Source organism: Lichenostomus cassidix, chromosome 10, assembly GCF_008360975.1.
Source record: "Lichenostomus cassidix isolate B80296 chromosome 10, HeHo_3.0, whole genome shotgun sequence".
Lineage (NCBI taxonomy): Eukaryota > Metazoa > Chordata > Aves > Passeriformes > Meliphagidae > Lichenostomus > Lichenostomus cassidix.
This window is the reverse complement of record NC_139491.1, coordinates 8,251,809-8,269,205: the sequence shown is the minus strand read 5'-3', so window position 1 is coordinate 8,269,205 and position 17,397 is coordinate 8,251,809. Positions and strand designations below refer to the sequence as shown.

The following is a 17,397-nucleotide window of genomic DNA, read 5'->3' as shown; positions in this document are numbered from 1 at the left end:
ACTGGAGACTGACCCTGGCTTCAGAGAAAAGCCATTGAGGTTCACAAAGTCCAGCTCATACTCCACTGTCAAGAACAAACTGAACAAATCTGAGTTACCAGGAACATGCAGAGGTCAAACAGCAACAGCAGAGCAACCATCAGCTCAGTCTCAAAAGGTGACACTTCTCTATCTAGTGAGAAAGAAAAAAAGCCATCTTGTGCACTTTATGTAGTCTAGTGCTAAAAAGCAGACAGCGTTAAAAGGAAACCTTCAGTTACTTTGGCATGGAGAAATTAACATGTTCCTCTAGAAATCTTTTATGTTCAATGCTCTGATGATGTTGAGAACCAGGTCCCACAACCTTTGTACATCAGGGTAAACCAACAGCTCCAGTTCAGGCAGTTGAATTTCAGGACTGTCTACACTCAGGAGAGCACACGCTGTTAGCCAAAGGCTCTTTGGCAGCTTATTTTTCCTCCCAAATAACACCAGTTGTAAAACATTCTTGACAGCGAAAATTTTCCCTTTTTTTTTCCTTTTAAACAAGCTTTGATCTTGCAGTCCTGACACAAACAGGGAAATATTTAACAAAACTACTTTTACTTCAGTGACTAAAAGACGTAATACAACACCAAAGCTCAGTAAACATTTTGAATAACTTTGAACATCAGAGCACCTGTTTTGAACAGTTGTTGGTATTTGTCCCTGGGACACTCATCATCTGAATTAATCTCTGCTCATTGCATAGACAACAACAGCAGAGGATTCTGTATGCTTTTAATTTTGCTCAAAGCTCTATACAGCCTTTTTTGAAGGTATTGACCATGGCAGGTAAAGTAAGTTAAACTTTGGAGGACAGTACCTTTAAACAATCCTTTGGAGACATTGTAACAATATGATTGAAAAGCTGGTAGTGGGAAATACCCTATTAAAGTCAGTGACTGAAAAATCTACCGGGTGATGCTCCATGAACAAAGGAAACCCTATTACTGCAGGACTATTAAATGTGACTCTGCCAAGCACTGCCTTTGGTCATGGCATGAATTTAGCTGGTAACTTTTTATCAAAACCTTTAAGTACCCAATCTCAAGAACTTGGCTTAGATCACACACAGAAACACAGCGCTGGTGAAAGGAGATTCTGCTGCAAAGAAAATTAAAGTAGAAATTGACTATTTTGACCAGCCAAGGCAAAAAACGCCTGAAGCTGTTATTCACCTGGAAAGCTGTAACCACATCATCACATCAGAATGGAGACAAAGTAAACTGACACAACCTCAGAAGATTAGTTATCACTCTGGTCTAATCCCATTAGGTGTGTTTCCTGATTTTACTCAATGTAAGACTTCCCCACCAGCTCCCACAAAGGAAACAGCAATAATCTCCTGATAATCAGCACCACAAATAATTAAATTCCTGCATAATCAAATGTTTGGCATGCATGTTTTCAATATTAAATTTAGCAAAGTAGTTTAAAAAACTATTTAAACATTCTGTTACCCAATGAACAAACGCCCTTGGATTTTATTACTCCATTTCACAATTCAATTCCTTTCATCACACCGTATTGATCAAGAAGCACAAGGAAAAATAAAAGTGAACCAATGCTCTCTTATGGATTGAAAGACAAATTCAAATGCACCTTTTTTGAGAATTACGGATTTAAACCTTACAACAATATCTATAATTCATTAAAAGCTTAAGAAAAATACTAGTTTATATTGTGCACCATGAAAACTAACTAAGCTGTATTTTGTTAAATGCTACAAGAGCAGCTCTTCTAAGCTATTTATTATTTACATTTCCTTCATCTCCTTTCAGGATCCAAAGGATGGCCTAACAGGTTCTGCTCTTTGATACTTTACTACAGAAGCAGAGGGAGTGGGACAGCTGAGCCTTCTTTCTTTTGACTAGGATTTCAAAACATTTCACCAACCTTCTCCAAATTTTTAGGGAAGATACAAATTGATCTTAATATAAATAGCATGTGATCCACAAAGCAGTCATGGTTTTGTGCTTAAGCACTGAACCCAAGCCCTACATGTGTATCCTGTTTTTAAGTACTGTACATTGTCTTAATGTAAAAGTGTTAGAAAGTTCAACCTCCCCATGTGGAATTCAGGAAAGGGGGGAAGAGAAGGACAATCGAGTCATTTTGCACAGATGTTGCATTAAGACAATCAGATATTAGGATAAGAGACACATCTGAAAAAAACCCCAGCAACATAAAACCACATGGACAATGAGAGAAGATAGCCTGCTATACCTTCTCTTCAATGTGGTTCTGATTTTGAAACAAACAGAACACACCCAGACTGACCTGCCTGAAATAAAACACTTAAAAAAAATATGATCTGTAGCAATAAGACAGAAAATTCTTCTTGAGAAACACTGAGATGCCAGAAGGAAAACTGTTAATCAAGTGGAAAAAATTTATATAAAAGACCAAATTAATTACTGATCAATTATCGATCTTGGAATGAGAACAACCAATGCTATAATTACAACCTCTGAAGAAAAATCTATAAAAATTCTCTTTAAGTGAATAAAATTCTATGTCAACATCTTTACTGGGCTGAAAGACAGTATTCAAAATTAAAAATTAGCAAAATTATCATTTAAGAGTATAGTTTATTCATGAGAAAGAATATTAAATTCCTTTAAATTAAGGAAAATAAATTTCTTTTACAAAGACTAAAAGAATGGAGAATAGTTGAGACTGATTTTGCGAAGACAGGCTGATAATTGAAACTGAACAAAAGAATTTGAAGATTTTTTTCCATCCACTGTTTACAGAGTTTTATAAGCATTTGTTATGTAAGGTTTGATTCCTAAATCATGTGTATGTGATAGCAAGATGCTTGTTTCAAGGACCTTGAAAAAATATTGTCAAAATTTGCAGCCATGATGGCAACCCCTGCCAGCTCACCATCATTTCTAGAATTTGACAGCTTTCTCCAAGAACAGGGTTAATCCCCTGTAAGTTCCTCAAGGCAACTTTGAAAACACACCGCTAAATTAACGATTGCTAAGTATCAGTGGTACTTCAGAGGCACAATTAAAAAGGGAAAAAGAAAGAGTCTCAGTCTTCCAACATTTTAATGATTCCTTTCTGCTGCCAGGTGGAATGTCTGGTCGATTCAGAAGAGCAACAGCTTCCCACGGAACTTAGCACAGATGACTAAATGCTTTTGATGGCACAGTGAACCTCTATTTTAAGACTTCACTTTTAACTTTGCATTACAGTTCACTACCATATGACTGGAGGCCAAACGCTAGGAATTTGCATTTAGAATGAAAGCATACACAATCTCCTGGAGCTACCAAGGAACTGCTGCAGCAGGAATGACATTTTAACTCAAGAGGCATACTTGTATTTCTACTGCAGAATATTTCACTTAATTGTGAGCCACTTGGATTGAGGACTAAGAAATGATCAGTCCCATAAAGTTCACACTGCTATGTGGAGAATTCATCAGCAGAAAGATTAAGGTTTCAGCTCATGCCCATTACAAACACAGCTGTCTGTTAATAGAATTATTAACTTTCTATTGAAGCTTGCCTTTTACAGTGGACACCTACAATACTGTAATCATAGAATCACAAAATTGTTAACACCAGAGAAGACTTTGAAGTCCAACCATTAACCCAGCACCACCATGTTCACCACTAAACCACATCCCCAAGTGTCCCATTCACACGTCCTTTGAACACTTCCAAGGGTGGTGATGCCACCACTTCCCTGGGCACCCAATTCCAATGGCTTTTGGCTCCTAAAAATCTAACCAACAAAAACTACTCTAACTGTACTCTCAAGGTGCCCTAAAACGTGGGATTAACAAAGTATGAGTTGGGAAATTTCAACCCTCAATTTAAGGAGGAAAGCAGAGCCTAGATCTTGTATAAACCACAGATGGGACACTAATGGAAAACAATAGACCTGTCCAGTCACACTTTTATTGAAGAAGCCCAATCTCTCAGAACAAGTTGGGCATGTGCTGGTATCACCTACAGGATCAGGCTTCATTAAAGAATTGCAGGAACCCCTTGTTTCTGAACCTACACAGAACTTAACCATGTATTGAATACCTGTCAGCACAGAAGAAGCACCTCCAGACGGATGTGAAAGTGCTTTTTGAGATTTAGAACATTTAAATAAAACAGTATCATCAACTAAACACCAAGTGAAACAGAGAGAAACTAAACACTATCATCAACTAAACATCAAGAGAAACAGAAAACACAGCAACTGAAGGACAAACATTAACTAGGCTTGGTTTAGACATAGCACTATTCCTCCCTTGAATCCTATTTACATCACCCATAATGTGTTGTAGTGGCACTTTATTATGCATACAGCATATCAAAATTACTTCTTTACATAAGACCATATCATTTATATTCAAGGAAACAAATATTTTATAAAGTCCTGGAAAACGAGCCCAGAATCTGGTTTGCTCACCAAACGGAACACATGCTATGAAAGGGTAACTTCTCCCTACACCTTTCTCCCCCCACTCTTGCCTTCACTTAGGCAGAGCAATGTCAAAAGGCATTTGGACTCCACGACTAACCAATCCCCGGATTCTTGCAAAGCCAATTATCTAAATTAGTAACAACTCCTGTCACTATTTCTGAAGCTGGCATGTATCCCCAAGATAGACATTAAATACGCATTTCACGCAAGCCAAGTTCATCCACACAACGCCAGAGCCAAGAACTGAAAATGTTCATCACTCTTTTTCTCTCGGCCTCCTATGACAATTTAAGCTTTTTAAAGCTCTCTCTCTCAGGACATGTTCTGCGAGGTCATACTTTAAGAACCACTTATGCAACAGTAAAAGGAGCTCATGGTTTCTGTGGACAGAAGCGAGAGGCCCAGGGATGGCCATCAGTTGTAGCAAGGAGCCAGAGCCAGTAGCTGTGCTCAGGATTTTCTAGAAGCCAAGGGCTCACTATTTCCACTCACCATGCTGCTTTGCCAGAGACTTCTCATTGCTGTTCCATCCCTTTGGATACCACATACTCTGGCATCTCCTGGCAGAATACTCAGCTCTACTTCTAGATGTCAACACTTTTTCCTTCCACCCTGCTAGCATACCCATTGGATAACAGTTGTTTGGAGGCCAAAAGAGAAAGATGTCTATGTTGCACGAGCTTGCGTGAAACCCCAAGCATGTCACACAACACCAGCAGTTTCCTGGTAGGCCCCAGCCAAGGCTACTGCCAAATTCAGCCAGAGCTTTGGTTCACCTGGGTTACCTCTAAGTGTAGACAGCGGCGGGCAAGTCTCAAACAACAGGTTTTTTGCAGTCTGCAAGCTCAAACTGCAACCAGTGCAATATGTCCTACTCAAGATGGAGATTTTCAATGGTGAAGGAATAGCTAACATAAATTACATCTAAATAATCCTCTAAATCTGGAAAAAGCCAGAGGATGAAGGTTCGCCTATCATTTTAGCAAATGAAGCCAGCCAGCAAATCACACTGTAGCTGGTCATGGAACATCTGGTGAGGCCACCAAAGTAACTGAAACCGTCTACAAACCCTTCCCTTCCTCTCAGCAAGGTTAACCGTGCAGACTTCCTAGGATTAAAGGGAGATACAGAAATACCTCGTCCCCAATATCCATTTACCTTGTCCTGAGGGCCTGCCAGGCTGCATCAATGTCTGCATACAGGTTTTTCTCAGAGGGCTTGCCGGTGCTCACCCCGTAGCCAGAGTAGTCATAGGAGAAGACGTTGCAGTTGATGCGGGAGCCAAGGCCAATGTAGAAGCTGCACATCTGGCCCAGGTCCACAGCATTGCCGTGCGAGAAGAGCAGCGTGTACCGGCCGGTGGGGGCACAGCGAACGAACATGCAGCCCAGCCTGTTATCTCGGGCCGTGCGGGAGAAGAACACTTCCACGGCATCCAGTTCCCGCTGGGAATACTGCCAGTCGGCCCGCTCGCTGAGGTGCAGGCTGCAGGTGGCCGATCCCGTGGGGGTGCTCGCCCCGGCCGCCGCCCCGGGCTCCTGCTGCTGCTCGGGCTGCAGCACGGTGTAGGTGGGCTCCGGGGGCAGGAAGGCCAGCTTGGCGGCGATGCGGCTGGGGCAGGGCGGGCAGCAGAACAGCCAGCACAGCTCGCCCAGAGAGAAACCGTTCATTCTGGGGCCTTGTTCTGGCATCAGAGACGCCGGAGAAAAGCTAAACCCCTCCTGGAAAGAAGTCACACGGAACAGACCCAGAGCCCTCCTCCGACGCGACCTGCCGCCTTCCTGCGAGGCCGCCGGCTGCCCTCCCAGAACGCAAACAATGGCAACCTTGGAGCAACTACAGTTCGGCAACAGCAGTGCAGCTCTTCAAAGCCTGGAAACTGCTTATACAAACCAAAAACACAACCCCACGAAATACAGATAGGCTACGACCGGCCCTCGACCCCCCCCGCAACTAGCGCTACAGCAAACGCAACTCTCCGAAACACGACCCTAGAGCCCCCGCACGGCACATGAGCCACACGTACACATTTAAAAAATGAACTCCCCGATCCCACGGCTCGGTGCGGCACTCCAGCCCCGGCGCCGGCCCCCCGCAGGGAACATGCAGCACCTTCCCGCACACAGCGCGGCTCCACCCGCTCCGCCCGGCCCCCGGGACGCCCCGCACGGCAGCGAGGGGCCCCGCAGCGCCACCGCCCCCGGCCCGGCCCGGCAGCGCCCGCGGGAGGAGGAGGATGAGAAGGGAGAGGAGCACGAGGAGCAGGATGAGGAGGGTCCGCGGGGAAGGGGAAGGCAAGGTCGAGGCTCAGCCGCGCGCGGCCGCGGGCAGGGCCATGCCGGCTGCGGCGCGCAGGCAGGAGCGGGCAGCGGCCATGTCCCGGCTCCCCCTCCGCGCCGCCGCAGCGCTTCCGGGTTACGGGCGCGGAGCGGCGCCGCCGCAGGTGCCGGGGCGGGTGCGGGGCTGTGCCGGGCCGTGCCCGCAGCGCCGCCGCCTGGGCGGGGCGCCGGGAGGTGCGGGCGGTGCGGAGCGGGTCCCGCAGCGCCGGCCGGGACGCGAGAGCCACCGCCGGGCCCTTTAAGGGACCCCCCAACCCCTCCGCCGGCCGCCCACCCTCGCGCGTGCGCGGCGGGGCCGGGGGCGAGGGGCGGGCACGCGCGGGGGCCATTTCGCGCCTCTCTCTGAGGGGATCCCGCACCCTGCGGGCACCGGCTGGGGTCACCCCGAGTGCCCACACTAAGGCACTGCCAACCCCAGCCCGGGGCACCCCGAGCGCCCAAACTGAGGCGGTGCCAGCCCCAGAGCGGGGCTCCCCGAGCGCTCACACCGAGGCAATGCCAGCCCTGGCCCGTGGCTCCCCGAGCGCTCACACCGAGGCAATGCCAGCCCCAGAGGGCGAGGGGCTCGCCATGCCCCTGAGCATCGCTCCTCCAGTTGCCCAGGTTGTGCAGCAATACCAATAGAGCTGCTCCTCCGCAGTGCCCGGCGCTCCGCTCCCCGGCTGCCCGGCGGGCTGTGCGTCCAAAAGCCCTGGAGGATCTGTAAATTTGCGTGAAGCTTGCAGGCAGTTTCAAGAGATGCTACGGAGAACTTAAAATGGTGCAATTGCAGAAGCCTCATTTCCTTAGAAAATCAGGGTAATGACCCGTATCCCAAATAATTCATTGGATAAATTAGCAAATTGCTTCGAGCATATGGCAGACCCCATGGATCAGTGGTACTGCATCTGCAACGCCTTCTTCGACCCTGAGAGCAGAGCGCAAAGATTGTGGGCAAATGACGACACCTTTATGTGTAACATTTTGTTGGTAACATCGTGTATAACTACACCCTTTAATTAAGCAGCACTGCGTGCTTGCTGAAAAAAGAAAGTCACATCGCCCAAGTGAAAATAGAAGGAAAATTACACCTGTGCAAACTGCACTTGTCCTGCAATCCTTGCACATCCAACCGGTGCCTTAGCTTGAGGCGTGGGTGAGCATGTTCACCCGTTGGTGTTGCTCTCCTTATGTTTGTCCATTACACTACTTGCTACCTATGAGGAACAAAGTTTCAAAAACTCCAGACCTGGGGTCATTTCATTAGTTAAAAACCTAAGATGCCCTTCCCTTTCATGTTCTTTGGGTAACACTTGCCAGCTCTAAGAAAACTCAGTTCAAAACCTCTGTACAAAAGGTTGGTCATGTGTGATACGCCTTTGTCTTTGGGACGTCAAAAATGAGCTCAGCCCCAATCCACATCAGTCTTTAGATTTGCTAACAATGGGAATTTTAGAAATGCTAAAATCAGCCAGCAATAATTGTGTCTATGCTGACTGTTAAGGGAGAAAATGAAAGGGAGAAATGTGTATCTCCATCCAGCTTGAACTTGTGGCCTCTGGCATGGACAGGCTGTTCCTCTAGAGGACAGAGAATACTCAGTTAATTACACGTGTCCCAGGCATGTCCCACTGGGAGGGTGACGGTCCAGAGGTCAGACAGGGTAATGAAACATGTCCCACCTACTGATGCTGGGTTCCTTTGGGTGACAGAGACAAGCAACACTTCCATGTGGGGGTCATGAAATGATGAAAGGGACTCCTACTCCACAGACTGTGATAGGAAAATCTGCATAAAGAAAACACAGAGTAGATAAATGAGGGACCCTGTGAAATTCCGTGGGGATGACAAATGCCCTCAGGCTCCACCTCCGCTGTTACAAGAGACACTATTGATAATCTGTGGGAAGGCTGATACAACCCTGAGAAAACCTTGACTATACCCTGAGAAGTGATTTGGCTGAGGAGAGCTGTGAAGAGCCTGTCTAGTGCTGCCGCTACGCGTCCCTCTCACTGCACACACACTGAAACCAAGATAAGAGCTGGAATCTGGGCATTAGCACCAGCTGAAACTAACATTTCTCAGAACACTTTCAAAAGCTGTACGACTTGCCCAGAGCCAGACAGCAGAAGTTGTTCTAAGTAGATTGCTACTCCAAAGAATAGACAATTGAAAGGACAATATTTCCCATACTCCACCCTGGCCTTTCCTTAGGTTATGTTTGTAGTAGTGAGATTAAAGTGTCCTCTTTGAATCAAAGAGGAACTGTTATGAATTTGCTCCTTGAGTGAATGGGGCTGTGCAAACATCATTAGTTCTCATTAGTTATTGGACTTATTTCTTCATTGTTCACATCATACACTCTCTGTGGTTTACATTAATCTCAGTCCACTACTTGTACAATAAAATACTTTCTGCACAGCGGGAGCCTCTGCATGAAAGATAACATTTGCCCAAGTCTTGGAGAACAAAATGAAGAAAAGAGCAAGAAGGAGTGACTGAAATGGATATTGTGCTGGATGAGAAGGATGGAGAAGTAAGAAAAAGGAGTTTCTGAATATTCCTGCCATCATGGCAAGATGAAAACAGTCACCACGAGTTCATAGCTCAAGAAAGTAAAGCAAACACAACTTACAATTAGTACTCATGGTGGTTCTCCTGATGCTACTGCCTCAGTCCAGCAGTCCTTCTCATCTCAAATCTCTTTACTCCCACTCCATACTTCCTCTGCTCTTGTTTCTTTTCATTTTGCAGAGAGCAGGCATCTGCATAGTTTTCACTCACCCAAATACTCTGAAAATGCTCAAGAAAAACAAGTTTTTCTGCTCGTTCTGTTACCACAAAAGTAATCTTTTTAATCATATGTAAATAAAGATGTCCCTACTGCTGTGCCTTGTAGCTAACATGACACTAAGACTTTGTGAAATACCCTGCTTCTTCCCTAAATGTTAATATATGGCATGTAAGGAAAGAATATGCAAGAATTTAACAATAAATTGTCAAGCCCACTTAGAGAAGGGAAGCATCCCACAGGAAAATGTTACCTATGGAGTTTTTACTATGAAGGTTTAAGTAATTTTTGATGGACCTTGATAGATGCCTCAGGTGAGAAGGGAAGATTTTCAAATAGCTATCAAAAAGGCAAATACCATAAACAGAACACACAATAGTTGGTTATGTCTTGATTATTTCCATGTCCTGTAGCCTCACCATGCCAGTTGCAAGGGCAGAGCACTTTGCACCCCACTTCCTTTTCCTGAACACTGGATAGACAAAAGAATAGGCCAGGAGACAGTGAGACTGAAGCCAAAGAAGACACCTGGCAGCAGCTCTGTGAAGATTGTGTATGTCAAACATTAACCATGCCTGACTTCCTGCTGCTGCTGGCTGAGTGTGTGACTGTTACAGCTGGATAAACAGCTCCCATCTCATACCTGCACACCTGCACTGTCATCTGCTTCAGGACTGCTTACAAACACCAGACTCAGACAAGGAAGTTCCTCAAAGCATTTCTGCTTATTTCCTGGACAAATAGTGCATGAAGAGTGCAAGTATTATTTCTTACTGCTCATGTAAGTTAGTGACTTACAATTACAGTGTGTCCCAGGCCTGTTCTAGGATATGTTAAAGCAGCAGCAGCACTGACAGGCAATGTCTGTCAGCTAAAACAAAAGGTGAGAGATCACACTGGAATCTGCCAAATTCAGAGGCAGGGCAAATAATGAAGCACTATTAATGAGCATACTTGGCTGTGTTCTCATCAGCCATGTCACTGTTATGGTCTTTGCAGTTTCTGGACAAAGGTGTGCTTGAAGGAAGGATTTGAAATAGAAGAATTATTTTGCTTTGGGAATGCAAGAAGACCCTCCCAAACACAAGAGAACCAAATATAGTGGGAAGTGGTGTGTCTGGGAAAGAATGCACAGGCAACAGAAGGTGGCATCAAGAACTTATTGGAGGCATATATCACTCTGGTGCCAGTGAGATCATAGAATCAGAGAGTCATTTAGGTTGGAAGAAACCTGCAAGATCACAGAGTCCAACCATTAACCCAGGACTGCCAAGCCCATCTCTAAAACATGTCCCTTAATGCCATGTCTACACAATCTTCTAAACACCTTCAGGGATGGTCACTGAACCACTTCCCTGGGCAGTCTGTTCTAGTGCTTAACAACCCTTCCAGTGAAGAAATTTTTTCTAATATCCAATCTGAACCTCTCCTGGTGCAACTTGAGGTAATTTCCTCTTGTCCTATCACTTGTTAGTTGGGAGAATAGGCCAACCCCCACCTGGCTACAACCTCCTGTCAAATAGCTGTAGAGAACAATGAGGTCTCTTCTGAGCCTCCTTTTCTCCAGGCTCTCGTCTCTGTATAGTCAAAACTTGAAGATATAATACCTAAATTAATCACCCAGGGTAAGCAAGGTAAATACAGCCTTCAGTAGATGGCCCAAACTTGTGTTTTTTCTATTGGGTGTATCCTTCCCTACATTGTGACAATGGAAAGAATTTGGATTACTTATTTCTCTTTCTGCAGCTGAGCAAGACTAGCAATTTTCTGCCACATAAACCCATGCAGTATTAAACTTACAGGTCTGCATGGACAAAAGTGTAACAATTACTTCACCAGAATGAATAAAAAAAAAGGAAAATAGAAAACTCATGGAGCTTGAATGATCAATTTCTTCAGACATACGAGTCTAAGACAAATGACACTCTTCAGGGTTTAAAACAGCTTTCTTCTAGGTCTGCAGGGTTTTAGTCAAGACTCAGCTATCTTCAGATTTGCTGTGAATACAGTATGAGAAGAATGTGGAAAGGAAAACAAAGATGTACAAACATCAAAACTTACGGGAGGGATAGTGGGGGGAGGGTGAAGTGGCAGCTATGTGATAATATACAATGAGGGTTTAGAGTCGTGATTTGCAGTGACTGCATTTTATGCCTGTCACTGGCAAATTGACATTTTAAAGATACGTTCTTGACTGCTTTTTCATGTCAGTATCTTTGTTCAGGCTATATCTAGGCTGATGAAAGGAATTTCAATTAAGGATGAAATCCTTTCCGTACTGTATTGAAATGCACAGGGTGGGAGCAGAGGGAGAATGGAGCAATGAAAGCTCTATAGAGAGTTCTTTAAGGCATCTTGCTGACACAGGACAAGATAGTTTAGGAATGCCTGGGGCAGTGCACTCTGTAGTGGTTTACTGTGCCTTTACAAAGAAACAGTGTGCATTCACCTTACTGCCTACTGCCTGAGGCCAGATATCATTCAAGCAGGGGGCTAAGGGTTTAATAAATCCCAATCTAGTTTAGTCCACAAGGGAACAGCAGTCTTGAGTCACTCAGGAATGACGGGGAGGGTGGCCACATAACCTGGCAGGAAAAGGCTGATATCCACCCTGTGTGTGTAAGCAGTATCCTGGGAAATAAAACGGGTTGTAAATCTGCATAGTGAAAGCCTTAGGGAAAAGAAGTGTGAAAAATAGTAAGACATGGATATGAAGACAGTTCATGAGAGGGAAAGAAAAAAAGAGAAAGACAATAGAAAACTGAGAGCAGGGTGGAAAAAGGAATATTAATTGTAGGAAACCATGTCAAACCCACTTTATCTACCTACCTTGCTATCACCTAATATTTGGGGTGAAAGACAAATTAGTTTCCACTGAGCACTTTCATGGAGATGCATGCTTCTTTGCATGCTTGTCCTTGTCCACCATTTTTCCAGCCTATCTCGTGGTGAGCATTTTTAGTTTGCTGATACATCCAGGATGCTCACCCAGCCCTTGCAGCTGGGCTCCAGCTGTCGTGGTGACCTTCAGAGAGCAGCTGATCCACGCTCCACTCCCACTCTATGCATTCAGTGTGGGTGGAACAAGTGCACTCAAAGACTCCTTAGGACTTCTATATGTCCCTATAAGTAGTGCCTTCGTTCAGGTCTGAAGCTGGGCATTGAGGCATTACTGCTCAACAAAACCTGGACAGAGGCTGAGCTCTGTGTCACTGTGGCCAGACCCATAATCAAGCTATCAATTAAAAGCCAATTTGTGTATGTCTATAGCACTACAGAGTCATTAATGTGAATGAGGCCTAGATATACATTTTATTCGCTACAATAATTTGTCTATTAGGATGATCTGATTTATCAACAAGAGCCAGAATGACTGTTCACATGGCTTAACAGCATCCAGTTATTCAGGGATGAGGCTATCATATATGAAATCCTGATCTGAGTATTTGCATACAACTGCCAAATCCCATGTATGTTACAGGAACTGAAGTGGAAAACTACCGAATTCTCCTGCAATAGTGTGGGAGCTCTGATGGTGTATCACACTGTTCCCTGAAAAAGATTAAAACTAGAACAACTGGTTTTTGTGTTTCCTCACTTTCCAGAAATCATCAGAAAACATACGCTTCATTTCATCATAAACCTTCAGGGCATTTTCAAGGTCAGTGGAGATGGAGTTCAGGCTCCCATTCATGAGTGCTGGTCATGTAATCAAAATAGAAACACACATTTGGCTTCTGCATGATACTGTGTTTCAGAAATCAGAAATGCTTTCTTGAAGCATGTGGACTCTTCCAACTGTGTGTCAGTCTTCACATCCAAAGTCTGAACCAAATTCTTCAGCTGGAATCAACCTATGATAATCAGCTTGAATTTCATTTTTAAAAAGCACAAGCATGGAAGGGCCAATGGTGATTATTTAAAATATATGGAGATCTATCAATTTTTTTCTTCTCAACATCACTTAAACTTGGTTTTCTGAAATCATACAAACCAAAAAATGCCATTAGTCTGAGACCATCCCTCAGCTCCCTGAGAGATGCAAATTTGAAAAGCAAGTCACATGTTTTCACCTGAAACATGCATTTGAGGTTGGAAACCAGACAGCCCAACTCTCAAGATTTACCTACTCCTCCCTTCCTTCTCTTTAAGCTCTAATCTCCCCTATTCTCCCTAGAAAGCCTGGATAGAGCCTGTTGTTCTGTTAACATGCTTTTATCAGTGCATGAGGAGGCAGAGAACTGAACAGTAGAATATATTCCCCCTTTGGTGGTGCTGCTGGGGGTTACTTTACCTGTCACTAGGACACTGGAGTCATTCTTTTTGCCTCCTATTGCAACAACAGCAAGGCATCAAGAACTGCTGCCTGTCCCCAAGTGTGATCTTCAATTTTCTGGCACTCATCAGGAATTCTCCTCCCTGATATTCTGAAAGCAAATTTCTGAAGGAAAACATAGAACAGATATCCTGACACAATGAATCTGAAGGGAAGAGGTCAAGCTACCAAAACTGCTGTGATAAACCAGTTTATACTCCACATGCAGCACTGGCTGAGTGAATTGGACACATGGGATCAGTGGAAGAAGCAGGGTTGAGAGAGATAAGCAGAGATGATCCTCTCTGGGAAAAGAGTGGTAGGAGGCAGCAGAAATGACACATTCTGGCTTCATTCCTCACCAACTGCCTACAACTGTTACCATTAACTTAAACCCAAGTATTGTACCTTTTAGCTCAAGGACGAATTCTGAGAACAGAAGAAGAGGAGACAGTGAGCTGAGAGTCCTCTGTGCTGTCCAGATTCATTTTGTGGGCAAACTCAATTCCTCCACACTGCATTTTAGTCACTGTGGTTTCCAAAAGGTCAGACCCTGATGCTCATAGTCTAGGGGAAATTCCTAGAAAATTCTTCTACGTTTGGTCCCTAATGTCTAAAAAATCAGTTCAATTACATCCAAGCACAGAAGCCCACCACTACTTTTCCTATAATCAACCTTAAGAATAATTTCTTTCCCTGTTCACTGCAGCTTTTTACATATTTATAATTACCTCCATTCTGTCATTTCTTCAGATTATTGCAGTTCCTTCTGCTTTTTTCCTTCTTCAGTTTCTGAGTCATTCTTGTTCATCTCCTCTTCCAAGCTGACCCACAACTGTTCTCAAATGCTCCTGGGTGGATATGGATATGATACCCCAATCATGGCCTTACTCATGGTGAGTAGAATAGTAGGATGAGCTCATACCTTATAGACTGCACTTTCATGGTATGATATTTTCACTATCCCAGTATGATGTTTGGGTTTGTTTTTTTTCTTTTTTTAAGTCAGATCTGCATGACACTGCTGATTCCCATTGAGCCTGCAGTTCTCTCTAACCCTCATACCTTTTCAGCTGACTCCTGCTTGCTCTGTTGGCTCTTTACTCAATTTCTTTGCAATTGATTATTTCTACCAACACACAGACCATTGCAGTTGTCCTGATCAGGTTGCAGTTACTTCTGACACAATCAACACCCTCAGCACCTGCAGAGCTGCAAACAAACACAGCACTGAGTACAGAGCCTTGGTCAGGTCAGCCCTGCCTTTTTAGGAAGCACTTAATATTCTTATTATCAGACCCCTTCTTGTCTGTAGAAGACAAATGCTGCCATGGCTGTTGGCCAGCCAGGATGACTGAGAGGGTCTGCCTGGGAGCCCCTCATGCTGCCATGGGTGGGCAAGTGCTGTGGGGCAAAGAGCCAGCCTTACCCCAACTCATATCCCATGAGCCAGCCCTCTGTTCCTGAGCTTTAAAACATGACAGGCAGGAGCAAAGTCTCACATTTCTCCTTGGAGAACAAACATTTATTTTCTTTTTGACTCACAGTACCAGAAAATAAAAAGCAAACAATAAAAACTATTTACCATCTGATGAAAAAATAACTATTTTCCCTTTTTTTGCTGAACCTGTGATGCAACATTTGCTGATACATACGAGGTACTTCAGGACATATGTGCTTACTCAAAAGTTAGTTTTTTCTGAAGCACATAAAGCTTTCCACAGATTTGTCCCCTGTCTTCCAAAATCTCACACTGTTTTATACGTGATTATCAGACTGTATACATGTGAGTGCTGGCAATACAGAATAAGCCTCGTCATTCTTCATACCTTTGTCTGACAGGCGTGTTTAAAGAGATGTGCTGCTAATCACTTTGACTGCAGGAGTCTGGGTATGTAAGTACAGAGACTGATTACTTTCTGGTGAAGCAGCAGTAATGAAATCCAGCAACAGTGACGTGGAGGCTAGACCCAGAAAGAAAATAATCCAAGCTACTGTGATAGCAGATTGATGTTAAGTATGTAATTAGAGAACAAAAAATGAATGAAAAAGGAAACAGATGCAAACCAGCTCAATAGTTATTTTGTATCTTCCTGCCAAATATATCTTATTAAGGATCTGTTACTGCTGCTTTTAAATCTCTGCTAACCAAAATGTATCAGATTGGAGAGCAATGGCATTTTTCCTCAGAGTTTCAACCCTGGCAGTTCTGCCAAGTTCAGCTCATTGCGATAACCCGCCAGGATGCTAAATAGTTAATGAGGTAACAGCAATTACATTTATAAGAAAGGAAAACCAGTAGATGGCCAGTTCCTTTTGGTTGAAGTATTGAGGTTTTAAAAATTAACACCAAGGTGCTGATAAAATACATGCTAATTTCCTGAGGAAAGATTAGAGGCTTGTGCTGAAGATAAAACCCAAAGCATATGTTTCCCTGCCTGGGCTTTCATGTATTAATCCTATATAGATTGATGGTGTAATTAGAACAATTCTGTGACAGTCACAATTTGATGAGCACCATCCTATAGCTAAGCACACATTCCTTATTCTCCCAAGACCATGGGAATCTGAATATCTCACTGCTTTCACTTTGTCCAGTATTAAAAGGGAGTTTGGTGCTCATGTCTGTCAGCAGGTAATAAAGATTGGATTCCACAAATGCTGTAAGAGATGATGCCTCACAACCCTCCAGAGCTGTGACCAGGCTGACAGATCTTTGTGCACTGGTTATCAAGAGATGATCCTTCCTTCCCACAGCTCTCAGCCTGATTCACATCAGCAAGGCTTTCAGTGACTGCACTAATGCCAGAGCTGCATCCTAGACCAACCTCATGTCGACTCTGAAGTGATTTCTGCAGTGAAGGCACTGTCAGTAGGTGTCCAAGACTGCTTCATTGCTCTGTGTAGCTGCTGGTCCAGTCGTGCCACCTCTTTTCAGTCTGACCAAGACCATTCCCAGCTTGCAGGACAAGTATTGCAGAGCTGGAAAGCAGAGGAGGAAGGTCTGACAAGTTCAGCAAGATACGGGAAAACTTCCCTTGTGAAAGGCAGTGTTTTCCTCTTCCTGCACATCCGTCACTCAGGGACAACAGAGGAAAAAACCCTTTTGTCTGAGTCATTCTCACTGTACTAAGAAAAACACTTGCAACTGTGCTCCAGGGAGTAGCATTACACTAGGATATGGGAGTACTTGGGTGAAGTCAGGTTCCTTCGTTTTACAGCAAACATCACTACCTGGATGCTGCTGTTCATTTCCAGGCATTTTGGTGATTCAGCCTGGGAGGTGTCTGTATTCACAAATGGCAATTACTGTCTGTATTTCAAAAGGGAAAGTGATACAACACACTGCTTTAGTTATACTGAAATGGGACTGTTTGTTTCTTAGAGAAATTGGATTAATTTTGGCTCTGAACTGATTAAGTTCTTAATCTGAACCTTAACTTGAAACAGTTAGTCAGTACTTGTCAGTACTTCCACTGATATGACTAAAATTGTCCACATCCAGCTAAGTAACT

The 17,397-nt window shown here is 44.1% G+C and overlaps 1 protein-coding gene across 1 annotated transcript in view; it reads right to left on the bottom strand.

Annotated features, from left to right (window-relative positions):
* Window positions 1-6,860, bottom strand: part of ABHD17C (abhydrolase domain containing 17C, depalmitoylase) — a 28,861-nt gene extending 22,001 nt beyond the window's left edge. The window contains exon 1 of the mRNA XM_085070476.1: window positions 5,617-6,860. Within this exon, the coding sequence (XP_084926602.1) occupies window positions 5,617-6,149 (533 nt within the window). The 5' untranslated portion in view covers window positions 6,150-6,860. The remainder of the gene's footprint in view (window positions 1-5,616) is intronic.
* Between the last annotated feature and the right edge of the window lie 10,537 nt (window positions 6,861-17,397).